The sequence below is a fragment of the Emys orbicularis genome, chromosome 11, assembly GCF_028017835.1.
Source record: "Emys orbicularis isolate rEmyOrb1 chromosome 11, rEmyOrb1.hap1, whole genome shotgun sequence".
NCBI classification, from domain to species: Eukaryota; Metazoa; Chordata; order Testudines; family Emydidae; genus Emys; species Emys orbicularis.
The window spans coordinates 2649603-2666068 of record NC_088693.1 but is presented as its reverse complement, the minus strand read 5'-3'; the positions used below and the strand labels follow the sequence as shown (position 1 = coordinate 2666068).

General features: G+C 54.8%; 1 protein-coding gene across 1 annotated transcript; it reads left to right on the top strand.

Moving 5' to 3' along the window:
* The first annotated feature begins 34 nt into the window (after positions 1 to 34).
* Positions 35 to 12524, top strand: LOC135885803 (keratin, type II cytoskeletal 8-like). The gene is made up of 9 exons (XM_065413704.1): positions 35 to 325; positions 6835 to 7043; positions 7925 to 7985; positions 8404 to 8499; positions 8676 to 8840; positions 9977 to 10102; positions 10451 to 10671; positions 11271 to 11320; positions 12361 to 12524. Exons 1-9 carry the CDS (start codon positions 35 to 37, stop codon positions 12522 to 12524), a joined length of 1383 nt encoding a protein of 460 aa, XP_065269776.1.
* The last annotated feature ends 3942 nt before the right edge of the window (positions 12525 to 16466 follow it).

The window sequence follows — 16466 nt, the reverse complement described above, 5'->3', positions numbered from 1 at the left end:
CCCTTGCTCCGCGCGTCTCTCAGCTCCCGGGGCGATGAGCAGCTACCCGCGCTCCAGGCCGATGAGCTTCAGCAGCCGCTCCCAGGGCTCGCAGCCCAGCTGGGGCTCCCTGTATCGGGCCGGCTCGGGCTTCCAGCCGGGGCTCCGCAGCTCCCCCAGCCTGGGCCGCCTCGGCCCCGCCGCCTACCCCAGCGGCCTGTCCGGCTCCTTCCTGCTCTCCTCGCTGCCCAGCCTGGAGATCGACCCCGCGCTGCACCAGATCCGCAGCGATGAGAAGGAGCAGATCAAGGGGCTCAACAACCAGTTCGTCTCCTTCATCGACAAGGTGAGGCGGGGCGGGCAGAGGGACGGGGTGTGAGTGCACCGCTCCCACAGGCGCCTCTGGCTCCATTGCTGCCGCAGGATCTGCCCTGCTGGGGCGGATCATGTAAAACAAATCCCAGTGGAAATGTATCCTCCTCCCTGCCCTGGGCATCTAACCCGGTGCCCCTGGGACACGCGCCTGCCATGCGCTGTCCCCCTCCCTGGTACCTTGGTGGCAGCATCCTGCAAAGAAGTTGAGCTTTCCCGGCTGATTGCCAGTGAAGCAACCATGACCTGAAAAGACGGGGGGTGCAGCCAGTCATTTAGGATGTGTCATGTCTACACTGCATTGTAAACTCTGGTTCAGACTCCGGTTTGAGCCCACTCCTCCCACACAGCTTTCAGCAAGCACTCAGGACCTGGGTCCTAGGACCGGGGTGGGGCCCAGCCCTGGTCTGCAGTACGAACAGTTAGCACAGGAGTTGAGACCCGGAGCCAGCAATTGTAAATCCGGATTTACAGTGCCGTGTGGACGCTAAAGCACAGACTTGGGAACGCAGAGTCCAGGAGCCCAGGTCTCCTAGATCCCTGCTAGCAATGCCGTGTAGAAGTAGCGTTAACTTCTGAATTCCAGTCTCCAGCCAAGTGTCCAATTGTTCATCTGTTGCTTCCCTGCTGATTTGCTGAAGTTTTATGAAGGACAAAAAAGTTATTGTTCAACGCGAAGCACCTGGTGGAGGTGAAATCAGGAGGGGGAAAGAGATTCTGGGGTAATTAGACTCATCATAAATCTTTCTCCTTCGTCCCCTAGCCGGAGCTCATTGCTTTCATTTAAACCTGTGTGCGTTTACTGGACGTGAGCTTGTTCCAGTGTTGTTATAGGAATTATGGGCACACTCCGACCGCTCCCATTAACTCCAGTGGGCTCTGGGTCAGGTCCTAGAAAAATATCTTTGAAAAATTAACAGTAATGTTCAGTCACTGGAAATCCCAGCGAATTAGGAGCTGGCTGCATGGTTTGCCAGCCGCCTGCCACACCTTAAAGCTCCGAGTAACCAGATTGCCTCTCAAACAGCGGGGAAGGGAGCTCTGGCGTCCCTGGTGGGAAACCTTTCGAATGTCGTCTGCGGTGGTGTAGCCGTGTCAGTCCCTGGATGTTAGAGAGACGAGGCGGGGGAGGTCATAGCTTTTATTGGACCAATGTCTGTTGGTGAGAGACAAGCTTTCAAGCTTCCCCAGACCAGAAGAAGAGCTCCTTGTAGCTCGAAAGCTTGTCTCGCTCACCAACAGAGGTTGGTCCAATGAAAGATCTCACCTCCCCCACCTCGTCTCTCGAATATTTCTAATGGCAGAATCCCCTTATCTGAGTTGCACCTAAAAATGAAAACCCCTTCCCATGTAGGCACGGCCCCAGTCTTCTCCTTGGCTTTCCACATGTGCTTTGAGAGACGTGACACCTGGAGCCCTATCACAGCCTCAAACCACAACTGGAAGCTGCCAGTTCAGCCGGGTAGCCCACGGATAAACTCCTTCATTCGAGCTCCTGCCTTTGCCAGACGCCCTGTGTGACCTTGGCTGATCGGCTCCGCCTCGCTGTAGAATGCTGTCAAGGCGATTTACCTGCCGCTCGGGCGGGGGTGGGGGGGTGACGCAGAGCTCACCACAATACACAGCGACCCTCAGGTGGATGGAGCTAGAGAGGTGCAAATGACGGCCCATCCTGTAGTTGGAACCACACAGACGGCCGTCTGTACCTGTGCACGGCCCTATGGGATTCTGCGTGGGCACAGCTGTCCCCCACACGGGGCCGTCTGCAGGATCACGGCCACCATCGTGATTGTATATGCAAATCAGCAAATGTGATGCCAAACTAGCATTCTATCTACAGAAAGAACAGGAGTACTTGTGGCACCTTAGAGACTAACACATTTATTAGAGCATAAGCTTTCGTGGGCTACAACCCACTTCCACTTGCTGTCCTGGGGCTCTGTATTCAGGGCTGTGTTAACCTGGGACATAACTGACTTCTCCAGTCAGCAAAACTGCACGTGAATGGGCAGATTGCGAGTTACTGACTCTTGACCTTTCCCTAATACAGCTGAGCATCGGCTACGCAAACACACACACACACACACACACACACACACACACACACACACACACACACACACACACACACACACACACACACACACTTGAATCTAACTCACAGGTTGGATGTGCAGCCTCTGAGGTGACGCCCTTGTTTTCCTAATGAAGCTGTTCAAAGATAATCCACCCAGGGGGAAGTTTGTGTTTCTTAACCATGAACTTTGTCTGGCCACCTGTTGTCTCTGCTGCTCTGATGGATTTGACACTTTTTAACATTGCTGCTTCCTGGTGGATGAAGCGCCTGGAAGGGTTTTGAAAAGAATCTGTTCTGCTTTTTCACCTTAGCAGTTTGGCTGCTGTCTAAGGTACCATGCTGCAGCAGCCCGTGAAATAGCGACACCACACAAGCCGAGAGTGAACGCCGAGCCACTGGGAGGGGCTTTTTTTAGTCTGACCCTCAGACCATTTGAAAACTCTGGCTTTTCTGTTTGATGCTTATTTCACTCCAGTGGCTAGCAAACGTGTTAGAGAAAGAAAGTCTTAGTTAAAGAGTGACGACATCCCACAGATCCTCCAGCAAAACCAGGGAAGAGCAGATTTGACCTTCCCGATAGTCCAAAGATCAAAAACAAGCAGGGGGAGAGGGGAATCTTCTCCAAATAAAACAATTTTTTGGTCAGGCTTTCTTAATCCAGCATAAAGAAATGAAAGAGGCACCAAGCCTGGGTTTTAAGACCTCCTGTGAGCTACCGTATGCCTTAGTGTAGCTTAAAAAATAATAAGGAAGTTGCCACTGAATGCAAAACAGGTGGTTTTGAGACATTCTCAGCCTTGGGTCTCTGCAACTCCTGTTCCCACACAGCATCAATAATAAAACACCCACTGACTCTGACAGACTCTGGTTCATGTCAGCCACTCCAAAGGGCTTGATAACAATGACCAAGCTGGCAGATCACCTGACCTGAGCCGGGCAGGAAAGGGGTGAGCCCATAGGTGCTGGAACTTGGGGGGCTGCTGCACCCCCTGACTTGAAATGGTTTCCATTATATGCAGGGTTGACAGTTTGGTTCAATGGCTCTGAGCACCCCCACGATACAAACTGTTCCAGCGCCCCTGGGGGAACCGTGGCTGGCTGTGACAAAGCCACAAAAAAGTTCTGTGGAGCAGAAGCTAATGCAGCCACTTGATCCCTTCGTGTGTCAGAGAACAAAAGACTCTTAATTCCTCTCTTATTCCGCAAGCTAAATGCAAATAAGAATTTCCGCAAGGAGCGGCACGGCTGCTTCGCTGTGAGCAAGCCCTGATCATCTGAAACACACCCTGCTGGGGATGGGATGGCCCTGCTGATGGGGTACAGAGTCTAAATCACCCCTCAAATCCAGCCCACGCCTGCAGGTCATTCCCATCTCGTAGCTGTGTGGTGGCCCATATGAAATCCGTTGGTGGGGCTCAGTCCGGGTCTCATCAGACAAATATCCACATCCCAGACACTGTAGTAATGGAGCAGCGTGGCAGTGCCTATCCCTAGAATAAATAGATCTGCAAATCCTGCAGGAGCTGGAAACCCTCCGGGACTGTTTCCTACCAGAGCGTGGGGAAGGTAGAAGGAGCCCCATCCACATCCATGCACTTGTTTTTGCCAGTAACTTTATGGTTTCCCTCTCTAAATCCTGCATCTTGGCAGGGGGTTAGACTAGACGACCTTTACGGTCCCTCCTAACCTTCTGGTTCTGTGGTTGGCCCGTTCTGGCCAACATTTGTGCTTGTCTATCCCTCCCACCCTGGCCTCTGTCTGCTGGACTGGCAATGACTACCTAGCAGCCGTTCCCTTTCTGGACACCTGAAGGCTTCTAGATTTCACACTCCATCATTCCGCTGTCAGTGCCAGATCCAGTGGGAGGAGCTGGGGGTGTCTGTGGTGAGGGACAAATCCCCTGGAGCCTACTAACCGGCTCACAGGCCAAATGCCCTCCCAGCTGCGTTGTGTCCGGGAGGGACCCAGATGCTGATTAGGTTCATTCTTGCCTGTGACCTAGAAGATGGATAAACCTTAGGGCTGCAAGGTGGAGATCTCCTGTAGAGTCCTGTATCACTCCCTTCCTTGGGACTAAAAGAACAGGAGCACTTGTGGCACCTTAGAGACTAACAAATTTAATGTAGCATAAGCTTTCGTGGGCTACAGCCCACTTCATCGGATGCATGTAGTGGAAAATACAGAAGGTAGATAGATAGATAGATTAGATATATATACACACACACACACAGGGAACATGAAACAATAGGTGTTACCATACACATTATAAGGAGAGTGATCAGTTAAGGTGAGCTGTTGTCAGCAGGAGAGAAAAAGAACTGTTTGTAGTGGTAATGAAAATGGCCCATTTCCAGCAATTGGCAAGGAGATATGAGGAACTGTGTGTGTGTGGGGGGGGGGGGGGGGGGGGAATAAACATGGGGAAATAGTTTTACTTTGTGTAATGGCCCATCCACTCCCAGTCTTTATTTAAACCTAATTTAATGGTGTCCAATTTGCAAATTAATTCCAATTCAGCAGTCTCTCATTGGAGTCTGTTTTTGAAGTTTTGTTGTTGTAATATTGCGACTTTTAGGTCTGTAATCGAATGACCAGGGAGGTTGAAGTGTTCTCTGCCTGCTTTTTGAATGTTATTATTCCTGATGTCAGATTTGTGTCCATTTATTCTTTTGCGTCGAGACTGTCCAGTTTGGCCAATGTACATGGCAGAGGGGCATTGCTGGCACATGATGGCATATATCACAATGGTAGATGTGCAGGTGAACGAGCCCCTGATGATGTGGGTGATGCGATTAGGTCCAATGGTGGTGTCCCTGAATAGATATGTGGACAGAGTTGGCAATGGGCTTTGTTGCAAGGATAGGTTCCTGGGTTAGTGTTTTTGTTGTGTGGTTGCTGGTAAGTATTTGCTTCAGGTTGGGGGGGCTGTCTGTAAGCAAGGACTGGCCTGTCTCCCAAGATCTGTGAGAGTGAGGGATCATCCTTCAGGATAGGTTGTAGATCCTTGATGATGTGCTGGAGGGGTTTTAGTTGGGGGCTGAAGGTGACGGCTAGTGGCGTTCTGTTACTTTCTTTGATGGGCCTGTCCTGTAATAGGTGACTTCTGGGTACCCTTCTGGCTCTGTCAATCTGTTTCTTCACTTCAGCAGGTGGATATTGTAGTTTTAAGAACGCTTGATAGAGATCTTGTAGGTGTTTGGGACTGTCTTTCATTAACAGCCAGGCACCTGGTTGCTAGAGAGAGTTGCCTTTTTAGGTTGTTCCCTCTTATCCACAGACGGATCACAGTTTTGTTCTGTATTGGTACAGCACAATGCCTCACGACTGGGCTGCTACACGTTGCAGTAATCCAAATAATAATGACTTCCCTTGCATTCAGCCCTCTCACCCGCTGGTAGGATGTATGCACCGGCTTGCAGCCTTCGTTATGCTCTCTTGGAAAAGGAGACACTGCATCGCCCCCTTGTGGTAGAACTGGGATCTCTGGGGTCCGATCCCTGAGTAGCCAAAGGTGGCTGGCTAATCGATAGAGCTGTCAAAAAGTTCTGACTTTTTGATGTTACTTTTTGTTCAGAATCAGAAGGGAAATTCAGAGGGTGAAAAATGTTGCAAACGCCAAAAATGTGGCACAGTTTCAGATCGGCAATGTGGAAACCGAAAACATCGCCGTGTTTTGATCCAAACGACACGTTTGGAAGCATGGAAAGGGAGCGGGCTCCCTTTGAAACGGCCATTTGAAATGTGCTTGTTTCGATCCCTTCGCTTGATCTGAAAATAAAAAACCTTCTCAAAAACCGGCATTTCCCCGCGGGAAACGTTGATTTTTGATGAAACCGCATTTTCCGATGGGAGAATTCTTTTGGTTGCAAAACTTCAGCCAGCCCTACTAAGTGACAACTGTCCTATGGTTCTAGATTGAACGCCTTTCAACCTGCCAGCTCTGTGCCTGCGGCCAGCATGTGGTCATGCCACACAGCTCACTAGTGATGGTTTTCCAAACGTTCTGCCTCAGGAATGATTTTGTGGCCGTTCTCTGGCCTGGGTTAGACAGGAGGTCAGACCAGATGATCACAATGGTCCCTGCTGGCCTTGGAATCCAGGAGGGGGAGGGGAAACGTGGGCCAAGGGGAAGCACTGGCTCTTTGGATCTGCCTGGGCAGGGAGGGCAGAACCAACCTGGGCCGGGATTCACACCTCTTGGGTTCCAGGGAGCGTGGGGATTTTACACCTCTGCTTCGCCCTCTGCAGCCATCTCCCCCTGGGTGCACTGATCCTCGCTAGACATTTCTGAGGGACCTGCCCTGAGCCCCCACAGGGGGACGGTCTGACTGCACAGCCGCCTGCCTGGGCGACCCTGAGGGGCGGAGCGAAGCGCAGTGCCCAGTACCGCTTGTTCTCGCCCGCAGGTGCGTAACCTCGAGCAGCAGAACAAAGTGCTGGAGACGCAGCTGAAGCTGCTGAAGGACACGGACCAATACAAGTCCAACCTGGGGCAGATCATGGCGCGCTCCAGCCAGAACCTGAAGCAGCAGATCGAGACGCTGAACCAGGACAAAGGCAAGCTGGGGACGGAGCTGGACCACATGCAGGCGTTGCTGGAGGAGCTGAAGGGCAGGTACATGGGTCCAGGGCAGGTAGCCCCATACGGCAGCGAAGCCGAGTGAGCTCCAGGAGGGAGGAAACCATGAAAGGTGGGGTGGGAACCGAGGAGACGAAAGGCCCCGTCAGTGAGATCCATTGGACCCATCCCCCAGGACATGGGTGCTGGACAGGAAACAGCCCTGTTCTTGTGGGGCAGGGGTCTTGTCTTCTGTCCTGGCTGGGATCAGCTGCCATCTGCCGCAGGAAGCCCCCAGTTCGTATTTATCCCACATACTCCTCCACAGCACCTGATCTGCCCATTCCCCCCCTCAGAACCCAGGGGGTCTGAGCCTGGAGCTTCCTTCCCAGGGAGGAGCCCAGAAATCAGGGGCCCAGCCCATAGGAGTCGTGCCCCGTGAGCCAGCCCAGTCTGGCATTTATTGACGCTTCTCCCTGAGGCCTGCCCGCTGCAGGGCAGAGACCTCCCCCCCAGCCCCAGATAAACTGTGGAGGATCCGAGCAATTTCTCCTCCTAAGTCCCCCCCCTCGAGAAACTCCACATCTCCACCTCCCCGAGGCTGCTGTGTAGACTGGCTGAGGCTCGCCACGCTGGCCAGCGTGGCTGCTGAGCCATCTCCAGTAGGGGGCGCTAGGGAGCTGACTCAGGGCTCCTCTCCCAGTGCCTCACCTGCCCCCCACACCCCGATCTCTGAGCCCCGCAGCCAGGGGCCGTGAGACACGCCCAGGATTCGAACCCAGAGCCCGTTCCTCGTCAGCTGAGCCTTGTTGCTCTCTGGCTTGGAGTCCGAGCATCCATCCCCATACTCCCGTGGGACGGGGTCCCGGCTCACTACGTTAAGGCCCCATGGCTGCTGCTGCCCTGCCTGGCTCCCTGCATGTCCCCTCTCTCCCCAGGTACGAGGACGAGATCAATCGGCGGAACCAGCTGGAGAACGAATTTGTCGTGACGAAGAAGGTGAGAAACCTCCACCCTTCCTCCCGGGGACATCTCTGCCCAACTAGTCCCTGCTTTACCCGTACAGGTCACGCCCTGCCCCCTGGGGTCCAGCTCCCCTCCCGGACATGGGCACACTCCAAAGCAGGATCAGATGCGAGGGTGCTGTGTGGCTGGAGGAGACATTCATCTTCCACTGGGATGGAAGGGATTTGGGCTGAAGACCCACAGGGCATTTGGGAGGGGAAATCAAGGGAGAACCCAAGTGTCCTGGCCAACATCCCCCTCACCCCCTTGCTCCACAAAGCAGAATGGCTGCAGTGGCTGGCTGCCCAGGACCCACACTGCTGGGGTCTGACCCCAGGGTGCACTGGGGCCCGACAGGAGCTCCTCTGCCCCACACGGAGGTGCCCTGACGGCGTCTCTCCTGTGCCTGCAGGATCTCGACGACCTGTATCTGCAGAAGGTGGATATCGAATCGAAGTTGGAGAGTATCACGGATGAAATCGACTACCTCAAGCAGCTGTACGAGGAGGTGGGCGCCGGCCCATGGGGGGCTCCAGAGGCTCTGTTTGCAGGCGGTCCCGCCTGGGGAGCATTGGGGTGCTGCTGGCTGGGGGAGTCCACGCAAAATGCAGCGAAAGAGGAATCTGGATTCTGCTCTGTCTCAAACCCCCCTCCCCCCCCCCCCGAATTTCTTCCCTCCCCCAGGAGATCCGGGAGCTGCAGTCCCAGATCCAGAACACGCAGGTGACGGTGGAGATGGATAACAGCCGGGAGCTGGAGATGAAGCAGGTCATAGACGAGGTGAAGGCTCAGTACCAGGCTATGGCAGCCAAGAGCCGGGAGGAGGCCGAACAGTGGTACAAGCACAAGGTGAGCGGTGCTCCTCCCCCGCCGCGCGTGCCCTCGTTCTCGCACGCTGCTCGCACACCCGTCCCCGTGCGGGCCAGCTTTCCCTCTGCACCTGCCTGTTCCCCACGCGTTCGGAGCTCGCCTGCATGTCCCGGAGCTTGCCTCCCACCAGCTGATCCAGCCAGTCCCTCCCCACACCCTCCCCCCCCCCCCCCCAGTGAGACTTGCACAAGTCCACATGCACGGTGAGCTCGCTGATGGCGATAGTGAACATGGACCTCATGAGTGCACAAGCAAACTCTGTGCACGCTCCTCTGGGCTTGCAGACAGGCCTGTGATATTCTCCAGACATGGCTCCCAAAATGTACATAGACGAATGAGCACCGAGACACCCCTCCCGCCCCCCCCAGGGATCAGTGAACCCCCCCATTCCCCGGGTCAGAGGCAGATTACAGTTTTATGGGGCACTGGGCCAGAGGAATTGGGGGGGGGAGGGTCCTCCCCTCCTGTGCTCCTGCTGGGGAGGGGGTTGGGGCATGGGAGTTCCCCCGCTCCCTGCAGGAGCACTGGGCGGGTGGGTAGAGTGGGTCAGGGTGTGGGGGTGCCCATTTTTTCGGGGCCCGCCAATTGGCTGGGGCCCCTGAGCAGGGGCCCCGATGGCCCAGTGGCTAATCCGCCACTGCCCTGGGTGTGCAAGCCCAGCTGGGCGAGGAAAGCAGCAGCCACATGGAGAGAGATGGGACCCAAGTGCCGACTCGTCAGCCAGGACTGGTCCAGCCAGGGGCCCCCAGCGAGTTGGTGAAGGCTCGTGTGTCCTCCAGGCAGCAAGAGCTCCCAGCAGGGGTTGTGGGTTCACGTCCCCCAACCAGGGGTTGGGCTATTCCCGCCATCTCCCTGGTGGAGCAGGACCCTGGCTGGGCCCTGCTCACAAAGAGCCGGGGATAAACGTCCCAGCCCCACGCGTTGGACGAGCTCCCAGGGGAACGGCCGCTAGGGAACAGCCCTGTGCTGGCCTGGTGGATGGGATCGAATGGGTCTGTCCCAGCTCTGCCCTCGGGCTCCCTGCCGGCACCTCTCTAGGGCAGGCGAGGGGCTCTGGGACCAAGACGACTGAGGCGAGGCCTTGGCAACCCCTCCCTCTACCCCTCGTCCCCCAGTTCGACGACATGGCGACCCAGGCCCAGAAGCACAACGACGAGATGAAAAGCATCAAGAGCGAGATCGCGGAGCTGAACCGCTACGCCCAGAGGATCAATGCTGACATCGAGGCCCTGAAGAACCAGGTGAGCCCCACCTTGTGCAGCCTGCCTCCCGGACAGGGGGCTCGGTGTGGGGCAGGGACATGCTCCCTTCCCAGGGACCCCCTCCTGCAACTCGGCCCGTGCCAGCCGGCTTCTCTGCTGAGGCCAGAGACTGCCGGGGGGGAGCCCTGTTCTCTTCCCACCCCCCCCACTGGGGGAAAGTCCCAGTAACCCCCATCTTGGTTCCCAAGGCTGCTTCTGGGGAGGGCTATGGGACCAGGTGCAAAGGATTCTGGGGGAGCAGTGATTGGTGCAATCACCCCCTCCCTTCAACGGGCAGCCCAGAACACCCCCGCCCCCAGGTGACCTTGTTTCTGCCCCCGGCGCTAGCGAGCCAACCTGGAGAGCGCCATTGTGCTGGCGGAGGAGCAGGGCAAGCAGGCCGTGCGCCGCGCCAAGGACACGGTGCAGGAGCTGGAGGATGCGCTGAAGGGGGCCAAGCAGGACATGGCGCGGAAGGTGCGCGAGTACCAGGAGCTGATGAACATCAAGCTGGCCCTGGATATGGAGATCGCCACCTACCGCAAGCTGCTGGAGGGCGAGGAGAACCGGTGAGCGCTCCCCAGGGGCGGGGCGGGGGGACCCGGCTTGGGTTACCTGGGGAGCTTGGCAAACCCCTGTTTGCCCACAGCCGGGCATGGCTGGCCCAGGGCTGGGATAGCAAGGGGGGCTGCGGGTCAGGATTGAGGGGCACCCGCACAGGTATGGGGGAGACAGACCCAGGGCTGGAATCACGGGGTGCGTTGGTAGAAGCCACCCGGGACGCTGGCAAACTCCTCCGTTGGAAGAGGCTAGCGGGAGGCTGCCTGGACAGGCTACAGCAAGGGGGGGCTCTGTGCCAGGGTGGGGAGGGCGTCTTCATCCTCAGGTTTTGGCTTACTAAGCTCGAGGCAGCATGACCTAATGGGATGAGCTCCCTGCCGTGTGGGACCCTGGGAAAGTCACTGGCCACCCTGCCCCCATCGTCCCCCACCTCGCTAGTCCCATGAGCGCTTCTCACCCCTCTGTGCGGCAAGGGCCCCCTGAGCCAGCGACGGCAGGGCAGGTGTCTGCCAGGTCGCCAGTGGGCAAGAACCCACCCGACCCCTCCTGCCAGCCCCGTAACGTGCTGCTCTTGACGGCGCTCCCATGTCTGATTTCTCTCTCCCAGGATGATCGGCCAAGGCCCGAACCCGCATAGCAGCGCCATGGACAAACGGGGTGAGTCTCTTCCCCTGGTGCATCTGGCCTCGGTGCCTGGGGGCGAGGGCAGCCCAGTCCTGCATGCGCCACGGTGCCTCTGCAGCCCAAGGCAGCATGCCAGGGTTTCCCTACCTGCCAGAGCAGTCAGCCCCACTTCTGGTGTATGGGCCGGGGCTCTCCGCCTCCCAGCTGCCTGCCTGTGCACTACCCACAGGGGAGCGGGGTCCCCGGACAGCACCCCCATTGCCCATGTGGGTTAGACCCTGGGCGATGGAATGGTGCCCCAGGGCCCGGGCTCAACAATCAGGAACTTGGGGAGCCAGTGACGGTGCCCTAGGGACCGCGGGTGAACTGGGCCCAGTGTCTTGTGCAATGGGGGGATGTGGCTGTGACCCCCGGCAGGATCGCAGGGGTCCCAGCTCGGCCGCAGGGCGGGCGTCTCCAAAATGTGACGAGCGGGGCCCTCGGGTCGCTGCAGGTTAGATCCGTGTGGGCAGGGCCTGATGGCTTTGAACAGGCCAGCGCCCAGGTGCCCTGCAGCTGAGAATGGGGGTGGGAAGCACCAGCCGCTATCCCTTGAGTTAGGAGCTGGCGGGCGGGAGGAACTTTTTCATAGGTGCTGAGGTGCCTGATCTCCCTAGCTGAGCCTCAGGAGAGGGCTGGCACCGAGACCAGCCGCTCGACAGAGGTGATGACACACGAACAGCCCGATCCCGTGAGGCTCCTTCCATGGCCCGGGCTCTGGGTCTGCCCCTGAGCCGGTGTTCCAAGCCCGTCACGTGCACCGGGGTATCTCTGTATGTAAATAGATGTAAATCACAGACCTAATGCAAATTAGCCGCTGTCAGTCCAAGCAAGGGCAGGAACGTGCTCCCCCGTTGATTTGCATGCGTAAATCCTTGCCTCTGATTGGCCAGCCAATCCCAGCTTGCCCACCTCTCATTTGCTTAATCGCTTTGGGAACCAATCAAGAGCCTCTTCGTAAAACCAAACCCTCTCTGATTTCTTGATTAGATTTCTAAACCCACCCCCAACCCCTTCCTGACTTGCTTACGCAGCTGGACTCCTGCCTTCCCGAGTGGCACTCCCCTCCCCGGGCAGGGCTGCCACGCCGCCCAGGCCCGGGCCAGCCTCCTCGCCCAAGAGGCCGATCCTGATCAAGACCGTCGAGACCAAGGATGGGAAGGTCCTCTCCGAGTCCAGCCACTTCTCGGAAAACTAGCCCAGGCACGAGTCGGAGGAGATGGATTTCAAGCTGCGTAACGTCCTAACTGCGGCCTAGTTCTACCCTGGGTTACAATGCAGTCACTGAGGGCAGAATTGGGCCAGGAGATTGTAAGCTCCACGGGGCAGGGACCTGGTCCAACGATGCATTTGCAAAGCGTTCTGCACATCCAGGGTGCTAGGGAACCCACAAAGCTGTTGGCGTTTGCTGGCAGGCTCCGGGGGTCTCTGACTAACACCCCGACCTCGTTAGCAGGCAGGGAGCTGGCAAAATAAGGGTTAAATGGGTGCTGGCTTGCTGAGCAGCTGGTTCGTTACATTAAGTGAATTAAGGGTGGTGGGAACAGCCAGGGGGCTGGCCGGGAATTGGGACAGGCAGGCCTGCTGAAGGGATTTTAGCAAGACTCTGTCCTAATGAATCCGACTCAGGAAGGGGACTAGCTCTGAGCTACTATTGCAGATCCTAGGACGGGTTGGCTGCTTCCTTTTGAGATTTTATCGTGCTGGGGCCAAGAGGGCAAATTCTGCAATTGCCAGGGCTGGGCAAGCAGCAGCCACTTACCCTTTGACTAAGAAATAACTCTGGTCTAGGTTGGCACCCATTGGGTCCTCCCCATTCCAGATTATTAATGCATTGAAACCTGGCTCAAGGGCTAGACAAAAATTGCTTGCAGGGGGCCAGACGCTGCAGGGATGGGTGTGCTAAGAGAAGCTGAGCTGAACAGACTAACCGAGATGGCCTAGGAAATATGATGCACATTGTCCTCAGTCCAGGAGGGCATATGCTAGAGCAGTGGTTCTCAAGCAGGGGTCCAGGGCCCCCTGCGGGGCCGCGAGCAGGTTTCAGAGGGGTTGCCAAGCAGGGCCGGCATTAGACTTGCTGGGGCCCAGAGGAGACAGCTGAAGCCCCCCTGCCTGGGGCCCTGAGTCCTGCCACCCCGGACTGAAGCCGAAGCCTGAGCAACTTAGCTGCATGTGGTGCCCTGTGGTGTGGGGCACCGGGCAGTTGCCCTGCTTGCTACCCCCTACCGCCGGCCTGGCTTTTATAGGCAGAAACCCAGTTGCTATGGCACAGGGGGGCCGTGGAGTTTTAATAGCATGTTGAGGGGGCTCAGAAAGACAAACGTTGAGAACCCCTGGGCTAGAGTCATCTCTTAGGCTAGAAGGATGCTTAAGACGGGAGGCCTCCTGCATGGCTTTTATTGTTCAGTTCGTAGACAAATCACTACTTCTCTCTGTGTGTCAATTCCCCACGCGTTCCAGGGGTGTGGGGAGGGGAGGAGCTCCACCACCCAGGTGGGGGGGGTCACATAATCTCCCTGCCCCATGGAGTTTACACTCTTCATCAGGCCCCCCTGATACTTTGCACACTTGAATATGCTCCATGGCTCTCGACCATCTCCCTGCCTGTGTGTACATGTAATTTTGACCCCCGTTGCTCCTGGCGGGCTCAGCTCCCTGGAAAGAAGGGAGCTGTTAAAGAGGCAGTTGTAAGCGGTTGTGTTCTGTAGCGTCTCTCTGTCAATGTCCAGCTGCCCACTGGGGCGTTAGTCAGGATTCTCTGTGCTAGCCAGCCTCTCCTCTTGAGCGCACCCAAATAAGGGGAGAACGAAACGGCTGAAAAGCGACCAGAATAAAAATGCTCTTTGCCCCGTTTTTGCCTTTAGTCATTGCTCAGGAATGTCTGTACAAAGAGGGCAGCAAGTGGAAATTCCTGCCTTTTCCCTCTTCCTTACCCATCAGTTCACCTGCTTCCCGTCAGTCCAGTGCACCCCTACTCAACAGCATCCCTGCAAGCATGCAGCCAGCCAGCAGCTGTGAGTTGTCAGTGTGCACCCGAAACGCAGGATCCTTGCTGGCTTGCGGCATCTTCCTCGAGCAGCAGGCAGTTATGATTGTTGAGACCAGCCACTAGAGGGAGAGAGGAACACACACACACACACACACACACACACACACACACACACACACACACACACACACACACACACACACACACACACTCTCTCTCTCTCTCTCTCTCTCTCTCTCTCTCTCTCTCTCGTTGTTAGGTACAAAAGTACCCTGGAAGGATTTGCAACACCTGTGTGGACTGCAGAGGCTGAAGACATGTAGGGACCATGGAGCTGAAGGGTATAATGGGAACAGTGTGGCCAACTCCTGTGATTTTTAGTGCAAATCTTGTGATTTTGCAGGTTTTCTTAAAGACCCCAAATACTGGAATCATGTTATTACCCTGAGCATCTCAGCTCTCATTTAAAAAATAATAATAAAAATTTAGCCTTCCTGGTTCCAGCGAAAAGCTTGCAAATGTGGCCCCTGAATTATCTAACACCCAAAGCCAAATAAAAAAATACCTGCAAATTTATTTTTCTTTAAAATCTGACAATGTTCCAGACTGCCTCGTGATTTTTGAACACGGATTGGCCATACTGAATTGGAGTTGTAGGAAGCCGGATGCTGGGGTAAATCAATTGCCTATATGAGAAGATGACAAGAGGATAACTAAAATAACACCAATTTTTAAAAAAGGCTCCAGAGGTGATCCTGGCAATTACAGGCCATTAAACCTAACTTCAATGCCAGGAAAAATGGTTGAAACTATAGTAAAAAGCAGAATGATCAGACACAGAAATGAAAAGTCACCATAACTTTTGTAAAGGGAAATCACGCCTCACCCGTCTATTAGAATGCTTTGAGGGGGTCAACAAGCATGTGGACAAGGGTGATCCAATGGATATTGTATACTGGACTTTCAGAAAGCCTTTGACAAGATCCCTCACCAAAGGCTCCTAAGCAAAGTAAGCTGTCATGGGATAAGAGGGAAGGTCCTCTCATGGATTCGTAACTGGTTAAAAGATAGGACACAAAGGGTAGGAATAAATGGTCAGTTTTCAGAACGGAGAGAGGTAAATAGTGGTGTCCCCCAGGGGTCTGTACTGAGACCAGTCCTATTCAACATATTCATAAATGATCTGGAAAAAGGGGTAAACAGTGAGGTGGCAAAATTTGCAGATGACACAAAACTACTCAGGATACTTAAGTCCAAAGCAGACTGTGAAGAGTTACAAAAGGATCTCACAAAACTGGGTGATTGGACAGCTACATGGCAGATGAAATTCAATGCTGATAAATGCAACGTCATGCACATTTGAAAATGTAATCCCAACTATACATACAAAATGATGATAATCTACATTAGCTGTTACAGCTCAAGAAAGAGCTCTTCGAGTCGTAGATCGTTCTTCAGCCATTGAGTGGATAGTTCATCCACTCAATGTGCAGCGGCAGTCAAAAAAGCTAAAAGAATGTTAGGAACCATTAGGAAAGGGATCAATAATGAGACAGAAAATATCATAATGCCACTATAGAAATCCCTGGTACACCTTGAATACTGCGTGCAGTTCAGATTGCCCCATCTCAAAAACGATAGATAAGAATTGGAAAATGTACAGAGAAGGGCAACAAAAATGATTAGGGGTATGAAACAGTTCCCTACGAGGAGAGATTAATAAGACTGGGACTTTTCAGCTTGGAAAAAAGATGACTAACGGGGGATATGATAGAGGCCTATAAAATCATGACTGGTGTGGAGAAAGTGAATAAGGAAGTGTTATAGAATCATAGAACTGGAAGGGACCTCAAGAGGTCATCTAATCCAGTCCCCTGCACTCACGGCCGGACTAAGTATTATCTAGACCATCTCTGACAGGTGTTTGTCCAACCTTAAAAATCCTCAATGATGGAGATTCCACCACCTCCCTAGGCAATTTATTCCAGTCTTTAACCACTCTGACAGGAAGTTTTTCCTAATGTTCAACCTAAATCACCCTTGATGCAATTTAAGCCCATTGCTTCTTGTCTTGGCCTCCGATGTAAAGAACAATTTTTCTCCCTCCTCCTTGTAACAACCTTTTATGTACTTGAAAACTGTTATGTC

Coding starts and splice junctions, on each gene's coding strand:
- LOC135885803 (XM_065413704.1), top strand. CDS start 35: ATGAGCAGCTACCCGCGCTCCAGGCCGATGAGCTTCAGCAGCCGCTCC. Junction 326..6,834: donor TCGTCTCCTTCATCGACAAG/GTGAGGCGGGGC, acceptor TCTCGCCCGCAG/GTGCGTAACCTCGAGCAGCA. Junction 8,500..8,675: donor TCAAGCAGCTGTACGAGGAG/GTGGGCGCCGGC, acceptor TCCCTCCCCCAG/GAGATCCGGGAGCTGCAGTC.